We start from the raw sequence: 16,508 nt of genomic DNA on the forward strand, positions 1-16,508 counted from the left end.
CAATTAATTGACTACAGATCGGTCCAGGGAACTTGTGTATGCACAAGGAGCAAGGTGGGAGATGGAACAAAGACACTGGACTGAGGCACTGAATATGTGCGTCTGTGCATCTTTTATAAAATCCAATATGATTGTTTTTAATCTAAAACCGGAAGCCCTGGCACACTTCGCCTCAGTGCTTGCTGGTGGCCTCCACCTTGTGGTAGATTTTTAGAGCTACAGAAACAAACATCAGCCCTTCTACTGCTTTGTCGCTTTGGCCAGGCCATCCTGTATTTGTTTAAGAGGCGCTGTGAACACACAAGATAGACAATGCCTACATGCTTGATTGAAACTGGAGTTTTACGCTCCCTTTCCTTTGTTCTGTGTAAAAAACCCAAAACAACGACTTTAATTTCTCTGCACCTTGCAGAAACACTAGAACAGCTCCAGCCTTAGTAAGAATGAGTCTATTTGTAATTTATCCCTCACTTGCAAGAGTGCATATCCAACCTCAAAAGTTTATTCAACAGTGGAAGCAGCAATCAAAGAAAGCTTGCTAGGGTATGGTGCATTGGGCAAGGTAAAATATGATGGAAACTCAGCTCATATGGCTTCAGCTTCCTGACTGTTGTTTGGAATCAGGTTTTACCCCAGTCAATAGCACCACTTTCTTCCCAGGTCCACAAGGTTTCCATGCAAATTGTTTATCCCCAAGGGCTTCCCTACAAAAACAGAGGTCTGGCATTCTTTGGCCTTGTTGACACTTACCTGCATTTACCAGCAGACATTCTGGCAACAGACAGCAGCTGTCAAAATGGGTGCCTGTCCACACAATCCTGGGGCTCCATAGGGCCTGAGACAGCAGCTGCATCCACAGAACATCCTAGAAAGGCACCAGACTGCTGAAGAAAGCACTGAACTTGGCAGAAGGCGTGGGCATATCTACATGACTCTTCTGCCAGGTACCAGATGGCAGCAAAGGCATTACTTTGCTCAGTATGCCCTGCATAACTACTCCCAAGAGAGCATGAGGGTGGATACATTTAAAGTTTTTTGAGACGAACTGAATGTAGACTAGGTTGCAGTGCTAAGTTAACTGCCTGGTATACTGGCTCCTCCACACACACACAAAAAAAAAGCACGGAAACCTAGGACATTAATGGCCAGACTTTTAGAAACTTTGGCTGTTATTAGATTCCTACCTGAGGTGGCCCCAAGCTCAAAATTACTTAGCACTAAGCATATCCCAGCTTCTTTAATGGAAGCCACAGGGGCAAGCTCTCTAGATGCTCTAATCCAGAGGTAGGCAACCCCTGGCACAGGGGCCGTGTGGCATTTTGCTAGGCACTTGTGACTCAGGGTGGATGACAGGAAAAGGGTTGGAGCTGCGCTGCCCCAACAAGAATTGGGCCACTCCTGGCTCCCCCACTGCCTGCCCCTGGCACACCAACATCTTACAAGTCAAAGTTGCAGGAGTTTTTAGCACTCTGCCCAAAAATGTTGCCGACCCCTGCTCTAGTCCCTTAATTCTGGTGCCTAAATGGGAACTGAGCTCTTCTAATTAAGCCAAAGTATCACAACCTTGCAGCAGGAGATAAAACTGAGCCAATCCCCAAATACAAGGGCCTTCCAGCTTTGCGGTGTGGATCAGTTTCTGAACTCCATCCTCAGCACCCTCATCCTTCCCAGAAGCAGTTAGCTATTTCCCTTAGCATGGAAGTGATCACATTTCATAAAAAAGAGGATGTTCAGAACAACTGGGTTGGTGCAGGGGGAAGAGAAGGGAGGAGGGAAGTAATGTTACAGGAAAATTTCTTCTTGAGCTGTGCCCTGAATTTTTTAAAATTAAGCCTTTCTGCCCCCACCTGCTCCCCAATTTTAATCACAGTTTAAATCATCTCTACACTATAATACTAAGTCAGGGATAAGATGCTATCAAAGTGGCTCACTAGAAAATCCATGTATAAATTAGATCAGCCTGAAAAGGAGCCACAACTCAAGAGCAAAATATACCTACCGCTGGGGGGGGGTCAGACTTTTTTTTAATGGACTGTCCGAGAATTTAGAGAGTTGGCGACCCTGCCTTGGATCATCTTCGTCTGCTCTGTGGACTTAAGGGAGCATAAATACCAACAAGATGTGGGTTCTAAGCATGTAAGTGGAGTTATGATATTCATCTCACTCCTCCAATATCCTGACCTAGCAAAAGCCTACCAAACCATCCAACTATCTGGTTTGCAGAGATGGAACTGAGGAACAGTCAGTGTTCACACTGTGTTTTGAAGGCCTAACAGTTTTCTAGTGCTTTTTCAACTATAATTAGATGTCTCCTGTCCAATCAGATTTTTCCATGAAGAGCCACGGTTAGTGCTGTTTAGAGCACTCTACTACAGGGGTAGAAAGGAAATGGGACTCCAGTGACAGTGCAGCTTGAATAAACCACACTACCATCACACTGTAGACCAGAGAAGGTAGTGTTTCATGCAAGTGCCAGAGAATCCATAGCACTGAGTCTAGCATTTGCAACTAACACTTGAGATCTGCATTTTGATTAACTGCTTTCTCAAGATCTCCCCTTCTGCACAGAACTGGATTTTTAAAAAAGGAGACCTCTAAAGCAGTAGTTCCATATTAACAAGCAGTAGCCATGTGGTAGATAATACCAGCAAGCTTTTACAGAACATTTTTTGCCAGGGGTCTCTCTTAAAAAAACCCTGCTTTTGCTCTATCTAGGTCAGGATGTCGGGAGAAGGAAGATGGAATTTTCACGCACAATTTGTCGCCCAAATTAAAGGGAAGACTGTACAAGGAAGCCTCACAGGTAGCACTCAGCATAGAGGGTTCAATACAGGACCATTGTTGAATTGGCAATAGGCAATCAAGAGGCATGAATCCACTGAACAAAAACACAGCTTCTGGAATATTTTCCATCCAAGTTTCTTGACTGAAAATAGCACTCTCCACACTGCAGAAGTCTTCACAAAATACTGGCTATTTTGAGGGGAAACTCCACCCTTCTCCTAAAAAAACCCCAACCCTTTTCAGCAAAATCAAATGTTTCAAAGACCTTTTCTCCCCCCATAAAAATGATTTCCCAACCAGTTCTAATAAATAATATGAAGAATGAAAACTGACCTCCCCATATTTTGGGATGGTAGCTCCCCAAATACCTTTTAAGCAATGTCTGCTCCAGTAGTGTTTAAAAAGTGACAAATGTGTAATTAAATTGTGCATCAATGAATTCTAGACTATTACTAAACTTATTTGCATTATGTTTAGTTGCACTTGATTTTCATTTTTTGTCCAGAATGTTTTTTCTTTTTTTTAGAAGGTATTAAAACCTTCTTAAGATGACTAGAAAGACCTTTATATCTCAACCAGCAATTACCTGAACTTTTGGAAAGGCTCTATCAAGAACTGCTCAGCTGTTTCTGTGGGCTTCTTCATCAGTCACCTTGAGATCCATGTCTGTATTACATAACCCTTATTCTGCAGAGCTGAGGTGTCTGCCAAAATCTCCTACAGAGTCTTCAATCTGTTGGTCCTGGATAAACTATCATACTAGAAGCAGAATCTGAAGTTTCTCCTCCAGGGTGTTGTCACTCCAAAACAATACCTCACTTGAACCCTGGAAGGCACTGAAGGACGCCCCATCACAACAGCAAAGTTAAGTGGCATTTGCCTGTGCTCAGTTATCATGGGTCTGAATTCTAGATAAGCATGAGACAACATGCCCCAAGATGCCCTGCTTTGCCAGAAGTATGGCAAGTCACAGAGCCAATGACTGACCAAACCAACCCCCCCACCCCCCTTAAGGCACTAGCACACTTGGCAAGAGAAGGAAGACTTGTCCTGGCCTTTGCAAAGGAACAGATGGGGAAACGAGACAATAGGAAAAAGAAAATAATGCTAGGGTTAAAAAGTAGTACATGACAGTAAGAATTGCTAACAAAGTATAAGGAAAAAATACATCTCCATGTTTTAATATCCTATGTTTTATCACATTTTACAGGTGGGGGGAATTAAAACTTTTTAAAGGGGCAGGGAGGCTCCCCCTGTAAGACTGAAATCTGTCTAAACCAGTCCCTTTCAATTCCAACTTAGGTTTCACTGTGTATATATAACACACACCATATAAAATATATTTGCAGGCTATATAAACTCACCCAACACCCCCCACCCCAACTATTCTATCAGGCTTAGAAAGCTGAAGGTGCAGTCCATAACTGCTACAAAAGCTATACCCTTCCTGTTTTGTTTTGCTTTTTATAAACATAGATTCTGCACAACACTGGGGGGGAGGGGATCCTATGGACAGAGCACAGTTCTAGTGACTGGCTTCTACTGAAATGGAAAGCTATCTGTTCATGTCAGCAAGAAAAAGTCAAAAAGGTATTAAAAAAAGTCCTAAAAAGTCTCTCTCTAACCCCAAACCATTTCTGTTTTCAAAATAAAGCTTTCCAAGCAGGTCCAAACATCCCCTTCCCCCACCACATACACTTAGATCCGGGGTAGATACACCCCCAGCTCGGATGCCGAAGTGCAGCACACAAAGGCAATTTGCTTGGCATGCACACCACAGGACGGATGGCAGGGATGGGGACGAGGGCCCTTGCAGCTCCTCAGTTCACCCCGGCATACCAACATCTTACAACCCAAGTTTGCAAGTGTTTTTGGCATTCTGTCCAAAAATGTTGCTGACCCCTGGCTTAGATGATTGTTCTCCTGGGTTAAGACCTGATGGTAGATGAAGCAAATCCTGAAAACAAACTTGATCCAATAATTAAGGCTCCCTTTAATAACGGACACTCCCTTCCCCGCCATTATACACGAAAACCAGATTTTTATTTGGAAACCCATATCAAATGAAGGGGTTGCAAGCTCTTTGGGAAAAGGACTGGCTTGTGTTCTAGCTGTAGGCAGTGACCAGATCAATTGGGTTCCGGGCCATGACTGGCAACAGTACAACACACATAAGTACAGAGTATAAAATGTTATTCATTCAAAGCATAGACAGATACTGAAATCCTTCGTTATGCTATGCGTCACCACTAAGACAATTCTGTACTATACAACCTGTTCAACCTCCAAAAGAGAAGGCTGAGGGGGGATCTTGTGGCCTGTTATAAACTAGTCAGGGGGGATCAGCAGGCATTGGGGGAGTCACCGTTCCCCCGAGCACTGCCAGGAGTAACACAGTCACAAGCTGGCAGAGGGTAGGTTTAGGTTGGATATCAGGAGGCGCTACCTCACGGTCAGGGCGGCTAGGGTCTGGAACCAACTTCCAAGAGAGGTGCAGGCTCCTACCCTGGGGGTGTTTAAGAGGAGGTTAGATGAAGATCTTGACCCCAGTACTCTTTCCTGCCATGGCAGGGGGTCGGACTAGATGATCTGCTCAGGTCCCTTCCGACCCTAGAAACTATGAAACCCTCCCTCCATCCTTTGTGCCCAGTAATGAGCTTCCAAAGTCAGTTTCTGGTTGAATTTGATTGGTTTATTTTAGTTTTACACTTTCTCCCTCACATACAGTCATTGAATAGTCTGTATTGTTAGATTTCTACAAAAATATCCATTTTTCAAAAGCAGAAAAGAGGGAAAGATATTTCAATATATAAAAAGGGGGAAAAAAGCTAAATCTGACATTTCATTATATTCTTAAAAACATTCCAGGCTATTTACAGATGTATAAAAAACAAAACCAAATCTCCAGGGCTCTTGGTCTAGTGAGACTGTGCTCCTTGCTGGGGTTTCCATTGTTCTTCCGCTTCCAAACCCTCTTGCTACACAAGTCACACATCCTTGCTTTACTGTCTCTTAAAATTGTGTACATGATTTCCAAAAGATTTGTTTCAAACCAACAGTGGCAGGGGTGGTGTCAGCATTCAAATTCATAACTAAACAAAGCTGCAGAGATGGGAGGTGAGGACTACAAAAAGCAAAAGACTGATGATCATTTCAAACAGGCTTTGTTGCTAGGCAGAACCTGCCAAACACCTCTCTTGGAGCTGTGCCAACTGGTTCTTTCCGCAGTTCAATTCGGGGTTTGTTCCCAGTTGATTCTGTGACACCTTTGTGGAATAAGGCATGTCACCTTTTATCTCAACTGTATGCCTTTGATACAGCAGGAATTCCTGACTGCCTGCTGCTAAACCATAAATATATCCAGGCATTTTCCACCACCTTGATGATCAGCAAGAGGTCCCTCAAGGCAGGGAGGGAAATTTTAAAATGAGTGTATGACTTTAATATACCTGTCTTACGAAATGCAAAAGACGCTTTTTTTTATGTACAGAAAATGATTTATGCACCCTTTCGTAGTTAAAATGAGCCATGGTGAGTCATGAAGGGGTGGGGTGCAGAGAGAAGGAGCAGCAGAAAGGAAACAGGGCACGTTTGATAGGTTCTTCAGCATGCTGTCAGCTGCTGTTTCACACAAAGCAAGAGTGGAATTTACTGGCAAATCAAATTTTAGGCAGAACAACAAGTAACTTCAGCCTGTTAAAAGATGCCCCAAACCAGGTTCCCAGGTAAATCAATTCAAGCCTGGAGTAACTCCACTAAAGTCAGTATCATTACTCCAGATTATGTCATGGGGTTAATTTTCTTCCCTTAATATCTCTGCACTGCGTATAAAATGTATTTAGGTACTATTTCCCTTTTCTAAGGCATTGTGTGACAGCTGTACAGCTTTGCATGACTCTCATGCCAACCCAAGTCATCTTCTCAAAACCCTCTAACGCAGGAAGGAGATTAAGCATTTATGACACAAAATGAAGTTAAACAGTTAAATAAGTGAAGGCAACAGATATCCAACTGTCCAACTGCTTTACAACATGCCAGTTAACATAGTGAGGTGAGGAAACCTCCATTATTAGGCGGACTTTGGAGTAACTTTACGTATACATGGTTTACAAACTCTCTCTTTGCTCTGCAGCCTAACAGAAAATTGTAACAAAGGAAAGGAAATAAATCACAAGGTATCCATATCCCCTGACAAAGCCATTCAAGACACAGATCCAGAGGATTTAGCTTACTGAATAGGGCATACAGTTCTGCTAAATGTACACCATTTGACACTACTCCCTAACAGTGGAAGAATCTCACAGCCCCGGCAGGTAAGTGTCACACACACAGGCACAACCTTGGTGCTGGGAGAGAGGAAAGCTTTTGTATTAGTGCATCACGAAGGGGAGGGGGAGAAATCCCAACTGCTGCTGTTGAGATACCGGGAATATGGAATTACATTCCTAAATACAATTCTGCAAGAAAGGCAAAATGCATCAACTATTTCCCAGATTCTATTCCATGTTCACAGCAATGATTTTCACCTCATAGGAGCATCTAAGAAGCCCCTTGAGTGCACCATAATTCCTAGTATTTACAAACTAGATAGGAAAATTAATTTATACACTCATTAACAAATCATCTCTCCTAGGCTGAAAATGTAATTCTTCAAAGAAGCTATGAAAACAAAATTTGTGTACAAAAATATAAATATCTTTACAATCTGCAGGCCCTTCACATCCAACAGCTTAACAGTGAAAAGTATCTACAGGTTATTGAGTAAATGGTGGCAGAGAATAAAAAATACATCTTGTGACTCAAATACTGCCCTATTTCCCTGGTAATGAACATATCTGGGGGGGGGGGGGGTTTGCTATACACATCTTGTGCAAATACAGTGAGAAACCTCTGAGTACCTTTCCTGAATCCATACAGAAATGGAAGGTTTGGAAGAATATATTTACATAAACACACATACATATACACCTCACTTAGCTTCATTTTTGGATTATAATAGGCCTAAAAAAGTGTAACTTTCTTTAAAAAGTAACATTTCTTGTAAATGTATCAGAAATCTCTACATCTGTGAGAACTAAGGGGAAGGGAGGGAAACAAAAAGAGAAATGAGAGAAATTAACACAAGTTACTTAAGCAATACCTTTTTAGATGTTTGCGCTCGGGTACTCAAATGCATTTCTCCTGTCTGAATAGAACCTATGCCCCTTTCTCCTGTCCGAAGAGTTTTTTTTCTCATCCTGGATTCTTACCCCAGGAAGAATATCGTGGTTTTATTTTATTTTTTAATTGAGGAAAATGTTCTTCTTTATGTAAGCTTTAAGATTTATTGTTGAAATATTCTAGAGAAGAGTGTTGGCAGGGGACTAACTCTCTCACCAAATGGGAAAATTCTCACTTCAGCCTTCTGGGTAACCTACACCAGCTCTTCCTTCCTTCATTTAGGGTAACTTGTGTGAACAAGGTTATTTCCATCTCCTTTCCACAGGTTCACCACACGCTGTGGGCTCTTCAAAAACTAAACAGGTGAACGACCCTACTTCTGCATAGATAATTTGACTGGTATAAAAACTAGCACCCCTGATTCCCTTCATCTAGAAGCAGCCAAGTCTGTTCAGAAACAAACAAACATCGCAACCATCTGTGCCCATCAAATCTCTGCTTTCCTAGACACCACTGGAAGGATACCACACATCCATCAATGGTTACAGATCAGCTTCCTTCTTTTCATGGGGAAGGGGGGGGAGCAGGGTTAATACCCCAAACAATACTGAGGTAAAATATGTTAATGCAATTAAAGTTTCATAGCACTGATGTTTTAGTCTGGGACCTGCCCTCTTTCAGAACAGAATGCTGATGCCATACTTCCTCTGCAGAACAACAAGAACAAGTTGTGGTGACACGGGAAGTGGTAAAACTCAGACACCAAATTTCTGTTAAAGGCCTAACTGCTCCAGATTTTCCTTTCTGTCTCTGAAAAATCCAAGCAGTCATTTGCTTGCAGTATTTGGAGGCAAGGTCCCAGTACTGTTCACTTTTGCAACCACAGGTGCCAAAATGGGCATTGTTTTGTTATCTTGTCCTTCTGGAACACCCGTAGGTAAAGAAGTTTTTAACCCAACTGGTGTCAGTTTTGCAACCACTGGAGCCAATAAAGGCATCACTTTAGTTCCCTGTCCCTCTGAGTCTAATGGAAGATTTGCTGCTTTTAATCCAAGTGGTGCCAGCTTTGGCATGGGCCTCCACAAAGTGTCAGTACCAGCTTCTGAATTAGTCTTCATCTGCAGGACTGGAGGAGTCACACTGGGAGGCTCTCCCATAGGTTTTAAGGTTTTACCACTTCTACCACCAGCCACTGAGAGGTTAGGAAGTGCATCCTTCATTCCAGAGCCTATCACTATTTTCAAAATGTCTGCTTCACTTGAAGGTTCTCCAGAGTTCTTCTCTCCATCAGTTATGTCATCATCTTCCAAGTGAAGCAGCAGAGGACTGATGGAGCCACTACCCTCTCGAACTTCAGAAAGGTCCGAAGGTCTGAAACTGCCACCCAAGTGGCCAAACTGGAAGGATGTGCTATCTGCAGCGACTAGATCACTGGCTGCTCCTCGTCGAGTATCTAAGTCTCCTGGAGAAAAGTCTGAGGTCAGGGTGCTAGGCAATTCTGACATGCTCGAATTGTCATCATTAAGTTGCTGATTGAGAAAGGCAATTTCATTGAGAAGCGAAGTGAGAGTTTCATCAGTGTCATCACTCTCCTCAATGCCCCCCAGAATCTCATTTGGGTCCAGTTCTGCTTCCTCTATTGCAGAGGCAACTTTTCTCAACTCCATTTCTATCCTGGAGTCTTTGAACTCTTTAATCTGCAGTTTACGGAATGGAGAATCCTTTGCCTTCAACCTTTCTCCTCCCTGATCAGCATCCTTCCTTCTCCCTTGGCATCCAATGAACTCTCCGAGGCAGAGTTTTGTGGTAAAAGGCTCTTGAGAGTCTTTTGCAGAAGATGCATTCCGTAGTTGCGAAATGCTGTTGTCTTTATTTTCAAGAAAAACTGGTGTGGGTCCTTTGGCACTTTTCCCATCTCCAACACTACTGCCAGAAGATGCCTTGGCTTTCTCTTCAGAAAGAATGCCTTCATTCTGCCTGCTTTCACGGAGTCCTGTTTTCAAGGGCTGCTCAGAAGTTTGGGCACTTGCACCAGGGGTTATTTGAGAACTCTTGTTTCTATTGAGGTTTAAACTCATGCCTCCTTCAGCAGCCAATGATGTCACATTAACAATTTTTGGCATCATGAACAAATCTTCACTCTCTATGAAATCAAAGAAGCAAAACCCATCAGGATCAGAGTGACTCCAGATAATTTGTCCTTTCCCATATCATATGCCCCGAACAGTCTCTGCCATCCTACAAGGTTTAAGGCATCTGACCAAACACAGTTTTGAACTTTTACCTTATTTTACTTTTTTCTACAAATCTGAAGTTCAGTTCTATGCTGAAAACCAAGTCAGTATAAACAACATGGAATCCCAGTATGTTGGCAACTACCTTTCATAATTATTTCTCTATTAAATGTGTTTATGTGAAAAAGTTACTCTCCCCACTCCCAACTGTGGCCAGACCTGCAAAGTTAGCTTGGCACTCTCTCTCATATTGTCATCAGTAAGACCAGTTAAGCCCTCAGTTACTGGAAGTCCAATAGCTTCTGGTTATGCTCTGTGGCTCTTCTACAATCTTTTGCTCTCAAGTTCTCTGCTCTGGATGGCAGCAGGAAGTACTACTAGTATAAACATCCACTGCCTTCTACCTAGATCCTATGCAAAAAATCTTCTGTTAAGCCTTTCAGCAATAATCTGACACTGTAGTTCCAAATCAAACTAAACTTCGAACCATGACTTAATCAACAATAGGATGTGTTCCTATTTTCGTATGTCCCCCTCACAGCTAAGAACTATGAAAGTAAAACTCAATGTTAGTTATCATCTTGAAAAACACCAGAATCAAGTTCTGCCTCAGAAGTATTTCACAAGCCCAAAATGAGGATCCCTGAGTATAAAGCTTACCTGAACTGGGCTCTACAGCTGTTACTACAGCTGGTGGTACTGGGTTTCCAGCAACAGCTGACAGAGCAATGGGAATGGTGGAGTTAGTGAAGATTCCTTTCACTTGAACAGGAACTGGTGAGCCAGGTAGCTGAATCATGACAGAAGTAATACCTTACCCAGGAAGAAAAACAATCTTTTTTAATGCTGGCATAAGAATGGGAAGTAAAACATTACAGCTCCTAAGGCAGTGGGGGCCAATCTTTTTTGGCAGGCATGCCACAAAACATCCCCCCCACCAAGTGATCCTCCCTCCTCTGCCTGATTTGCTCCTTGCCCAACCTTTTGCTCTGCTTTATCTCCTGCTTCCTCCCTGATCTGTCATGTGCCACACAAAGGCTGCCCATGATACTTGTGGCCACCCTTCCCTTCAGTTAAGGCATCACTTGAAAACAGTAGAAATATTAACAATAGGATAACCTATTTCTTAATAGGATCATCCCTGTATTCTCCTGTTTACACTCAGTTTCACAGATTTTTTTGCCTCTCTTATTTGGAATAATCAAACAGATTCTACTTTCCTGATGACAAATGGTTTATATTTCATTGCTTAATATTTTGGTTATGTTCTCAGGTGTTTTTGTCATTTGTATCAGATTATACATACTGCAGTCAGATCCAATCCCACTCAGCAATTATAAACAGGCAAATGAATGTAAGGATCCTACTGCTGAGGACAAGTGTTATTTTAGAAGCTAAAACGTACGGATCATAGTATCACAGTACTTAGGTTCAGAAGGGACCTAAACAGATCATCAAGTCCGACCTCCTGCCCTGGGCAGGAACAGGTGCTTGGATCATATCAACCCAGCCAAAAATCTGTCCAGCCTCCTCTTGAAGACCCCCAAGATAGGAGAGAGCGCCATCTCACTTGGGAGCCCATTCCAGAGCCTGGCACCTGTAACTGTAAAGTAATGTCTCCTGATGTCCAGCCTGAAACTTCTCTCTAACAATTTGTGGCCATTATTCCTAGTAACCTCTGGTGGTGCCCGGGGGAACAGAGCCTCCCCCAATTCCCACTGGTCCCCCCCGATGAGTTTGTAAACGGCCACCAGATCTCCTCTCAGCCTTCTCTTGTGGAGGCTTAATAAGTTCAGGCCCTTTAGCCTCTTCATAGGGCCTGCCCTGCTGTCCCTTGACCATGCGAGCGGCCCTCTGGACCCTCTCAATGCTAGCCACATCCTTCTTGAAGTGCAGCGCCCAGAACTGGGTGCAGTACTCCAACTGTGGCCTGACCAGTGCTGCATAGAGGGGAAGGATCACTTCCCTGGACCCGCTTGTGATGCATCTGTAGATGCACAACAAGGTGTGATTAGCCTTACTGATTGCTTCTTCGCATTGGCGGCTCATGTTCATCCTGGAGTCAACAATGACTCCAAGATCCCTTTCTGCCACCGTGTTGACAAGAAGGGTGTTCCCCAGTCTATAGGCGTGTTGCTGGTTCCTTCTCCCTAGACGCCTGTCTGCATTGAATTCCATGTTATTCTCATCCACCCACCTCTGTAACCTGTCTAGATCTAGCTGGATTTGGTCCCTCCCCTCCAATGTGCCCACCACTCCCCACAACTTGGTGTCATCAGCGAATTTGGACAGCATGCATTTCACACCCTCATCCAGATTGCTGATAAAAATGTTGAACAGTACAGACCCCAGGACCGAGCCCTGGGGGACTCCACTGCCCACATCCCTCCAGGTCTACCACCACTCTCTGGGTGCGACCATCTAGCCAATTTTCCACCCATCTGACTGTGTAGGCATCAATGCCACAGTCACCAAGGTTTTTTAAGAGAATGTGGCGGGAAACCACATTCAACCTCACATAAGCAAAAGCTACAGCTTTACCACCAATTCTTATCTTCAGCCTGCCTGGTCCCAGGTGGCCTTACCTGGTTGTGCTGTCACAGTGTTGCTGGCAGTTTGAGGCTTTAGCTCAGCTTGCAAGAGTGTGGAAGGAACAGCTGCCATCTGTCCTGGCATTAGGGGGCTCTTCAATGTGAGTACCTGCCCTTGTGGAGTCATCACTAGGCTGGCAGTAGTTAATGTCAGAGGAGGGGATGTGGTTTCCTCTGCATATAAATAATGAAAATAAGTCATTTGTGACACTGAATTCTTGAAGACCTTCAACCTGTATACTAATGCAAGCTGAAAGCTAATCTCTTTGGGATTGATGGTACTATCAAGTACAGGTGGACACAATCCACATTCTCAATTCAGGACGAATTTTCTTGGATCAAATGTGTTAATAACTGACAACAATGATTAAATTCTAGAGTACCTGTACTTCCTTTGAGATTTGGTGGCCAAGTAGGGCAGGCCTATACCATACCACTATTTAAGGCTGACAGTAAAGGTTGCCTCTATTAACCTGACTCACAAGCCACTCCACCTTCTGTATTAGCAAATGCTGCACCCAAAGCATAAGCAGGAAGAGAACCGATTCCTAGCAGGGTGTCTTTCTAGGAATCTGCTTGTTGTCTGCTTCTATTTCTGTACTGTGGGATGTAAAGGGACAGATGTCAGGCACAAGTTATAGGATTACTGTGGGTAAACTTCTTGTTTTTTTGTGGCTGAGAATACCCAGGAAAGTGCTGAACACACACTGAGGGAGCCTAACAGGAAAGCTCAGCCACATGGGAACCTTCTGGGGGCCGGCTGGGCTGCTGCCAGGGTGCATCCTTAGCACAGATGAGGGCTAGTCTGAGCTAAGGGGCAGGACAAAGTAGCATCAAGTGGTAGATAAACCCATATATTCCATTTTGGTGTGCCTGCGCCCCATTGGTGACCTGATTCATTTGAAAAGCAGTGTCTGTTAAGGCCATGCCTGTGCCTTGCATCCAAGTGCGTGAAGGAGCATGGCACCTGCAACTATCCTTCTGTTCCTTCAAAACCGAATCCAGGAATTTATGGGGAAAGGATGGCAGATTGCGGCAGTTGCAATCTAACTATTTTAAGAACTGCAGCTGCACCTACCTGAAAATTAGATTAAGGTAAGTGTACAATTCACAGAAAGCAGAAACTAAAGGGGTTGCAGCTTGCTACAATAGGAAGGAACTGACAGGCAGCTGTGGACATCCTGTCCTCTACATCCCTGGCTCTGGGGCACTAAAGGGATTACAGGAACAAGCACAAACATGACAAACAGCTTTTCAAAAGAACCTAATCTTGCATGCAAGGAGTACATAACCAGGAGATGTGCAAGTCACCTGGACAATCACACACTCAAAGAAGAGCCAAAAATATCACCTTAATTTTCCTGTGTTGAGGCCTCATACCCCATATAGCCACTTCAATAAGAAGTCATTGTCATTTATGTAAGTTGTCCAAATGTGATAGATTTTACTTATGAAGGTACAGCATATTCATACCTTCTTGTTCTAACAGTTTCAACTTTATTCTGTGGGATATTCATGAATTTATAGCATGGAGAAAGCTACATCAGCAAGATGCACCCCCCTTCACCCGACTCAGTATTATCCAGTAAACTTTTTTCTTTCCTTTTTTGTTTTTTTTGCAAGCAGATCATACATGCATATTTCCCAGCCTACCTGTAGCCTGGTTTCCCTTCCTAGCAAGTATCAGCGGCTTCCCTCGCCGATTTGTTACAATCATTTGTCCCAGCTCTCTGGAGGAAGCAATGGATCCTTCTTGCTGTCTATCGGGCATGGTGGTGACAGAAGACTCCTTTGGTTCTACTTGTTTCTTCTTTTGCGCTTCTACTGCTTTTTGTTTGGCATAAATGTATTCTAGCTTCTTCAGGACCACTTCCTCTGTTTTACCTACAGAAAAGTTAATGGAGACATAGCACCAAACAGGCTTCAAATACTGTTTGCTCTCAAAACCAAGAATGGAAATGGAAATCAACTAGGTAGGACCCAGCAACTTATCTGCTGACTGTTGGGCCAGAGAACATCATTTACCTGCGATTGAGAATGCCTTATTTTACACAAGGTGTCTTATAAACGAACCTTATTTGAACAAAGGCAATTTTGGAGTAAACTAGTAATTTTTTCATGCAGCACAGAGCCACAAACTAAACTATGAGACCAATAGGTAACTATAAAGAGGAATAATTTAATTAGACCTAAGAAAAATCAACTGCATTCAAAAGCTTGTCTAAATCTAATCCCAAAAACGCAGCTGGTCCAATAAATTATATTACCCACAAAAATCCTTCTCTCTCATGTAAAATATAACCAAAACTAAAAAAATTGCATTCAGGCTCTTTCTTGATTGAGTAAGTCTCAGTCAACAGCAGCCTTCCAAATGAAGTTCTGGGGAGGATTACCAGTTTTAATGCATTTCTAGAAGAATGGAAAGTACCATATTTACCTTGATCCCACAATGAGGTTTCCCCCCTGCATTTAACATGGGGGGGGGGAACCCCTCATCTTGGAATCGAGCATGAGGTGGTAGGAGGAGAGGTAAGCTGCAGCTGTGACTGCCCTCTGCCTCTGCACCCCCTGCTTCTCTCATCAGCTTCATAGCTGGCACTGCTGCTACTGGGCTGGGCTATGGCCATGCTCCAGGCTGCAGTGCAGATGGTACCTGCCAGTGCAAGAGCCAAAGCGAAATTAAGGCAGGTGGGGAGAAGGGCACAGAGGCAGCCCCTACCACTGTTTTCCCTGCTGCAGTGGTGGTAGGGATGAATTTGAGACAATCCTCCAATAATTATAATGGCTGCATACGTGGAAAACTATAGTACATTTATAAATTTTCCATTTTCTAATTGTTGGGGGGTTGTCTTAGGCTCAGGTAAAATATGATAGTCTTGTTACCCAGACTTAACAGAACATAGAACTCACTTTGTGTACCTACATGAATACTAGGATCATCCTAAGAACAAGTTATTCAGCATGGAATATAAAATAAACTTGTGTTCACTGGACAGAGCTAAATTAATTATCTGGCTGATGCAGCTACTCTCAAAGTTATGGGGTTAAGAATATAAAAGTTCCTCAGGGAGTTGAAAGCATGCAATGGAAGGCAACAACATCAGACTTGTGTCTAAAGATAATCACAGTTTTTGAAGGCTATCTGAAGATGTCTCTATGCCTAGAAGAAACAAAATATTCAAGAAACAAAATATTCTTCCTTCTAGATGTTCTCAGTACATCAGACACTACAGTCCTAGAGCTCTCTAGCAGGGAGACATGGCCACCCTCTCCTTTGCCTGTGTAGGCAAAACAAATGGGGAAGACTTCAGAAGGATGACTCTATTCCTATAACCCGATGACCAACAGGCCTGAGTTCTGTCGTCAGTCCACTCCACTACAGAATTCATAGACTTCAGTTTGAAGCATCTCCTCACCCTTTTTATTATGCAAACACTGAATCTGTTTTCCCAAATACTTTTCAATCCTATCTCTGCCTTCTAAACTCTAAATCTAAGATGACCGGTCTCCCACTCAGTTGAATGTCTACTGAGGTCCTTTCTTTTAGTATTTCAGCCGCTTTGTCCCTAAAATGATCTTACCTGAAAGAGTGGATACTTTGCGGATCAACGCATCCTGTTTGCGAGTCAGTAAGTTCTTTTGTCCAATCAGTTTATCTGCCTGATCAGTCAACCCTTGAATTTCTTCATAGGCCTAGAAGAATACCAAAGCACCAATTTAGAGACTAACCTTATGCATA

General features: G+C 43.2%; 1 protein-coding gene across 10 annotated transcripts in view; it reads right to left on the reverse strand.

Annotated features, from left to right (window-relative positions):
• Positions 1 to 7,632: 7,632 nt before the first annotated feature.
• Positions 7,633 to 16,508, reverse strand: part of MGA (MAX dimerization protein MGA) — an 83,618-nt gene continuing 74,742 nt past the window's right edge. For all 10 annotated transcript variants that reach the window (XM_090033371.1, XM_090033369.1, XM_090033368.1 and 7 more), the window contains 5 exons: positions 16,351 to 16,462; positions 14,423 to 14,653; positions 12,764 to 12,943; positions 10,839 to 10,991; positions 7,633 to 10,087 (listed from right to left, as the gene is read on the reverse strand). In XM_090033371.1, the coding sequence (XP_089889497.1) occupies positions 8,772 to 10,087; positions 10,839 to 10,991; positions 12,764 to 12,943; positions 14,423 to 14,653; positions 16,351 to 16,462 (1,992 nt within the window). In that variant the 3' untranslated portion in view covers positions 7,633 to 8,771. The remainder of the gene's footprint in view (positions 10,088 to 10,838; positions 10,992 to 12,763; positions 12,944 to 14,422; positions 14,654 to 16,350; positions 16,463 to 16,508) is intronic.

The sequence above is a fragment of the Crocodylus siamensis genome, chromosome 2 (assembly GCF_052110815.1).
Source record: "Crocodylus siamensis isolate JL-2025a chromosome 2, ASM5211081v1, whole genome shotgun sequence".
In the NCBI taxonomy this organism is placed as follows: Eukaryota; Metazoa; Chordata; order Crocodylia; family Crocodylidae; genus Crocodylus; species Crocodylus siamensis.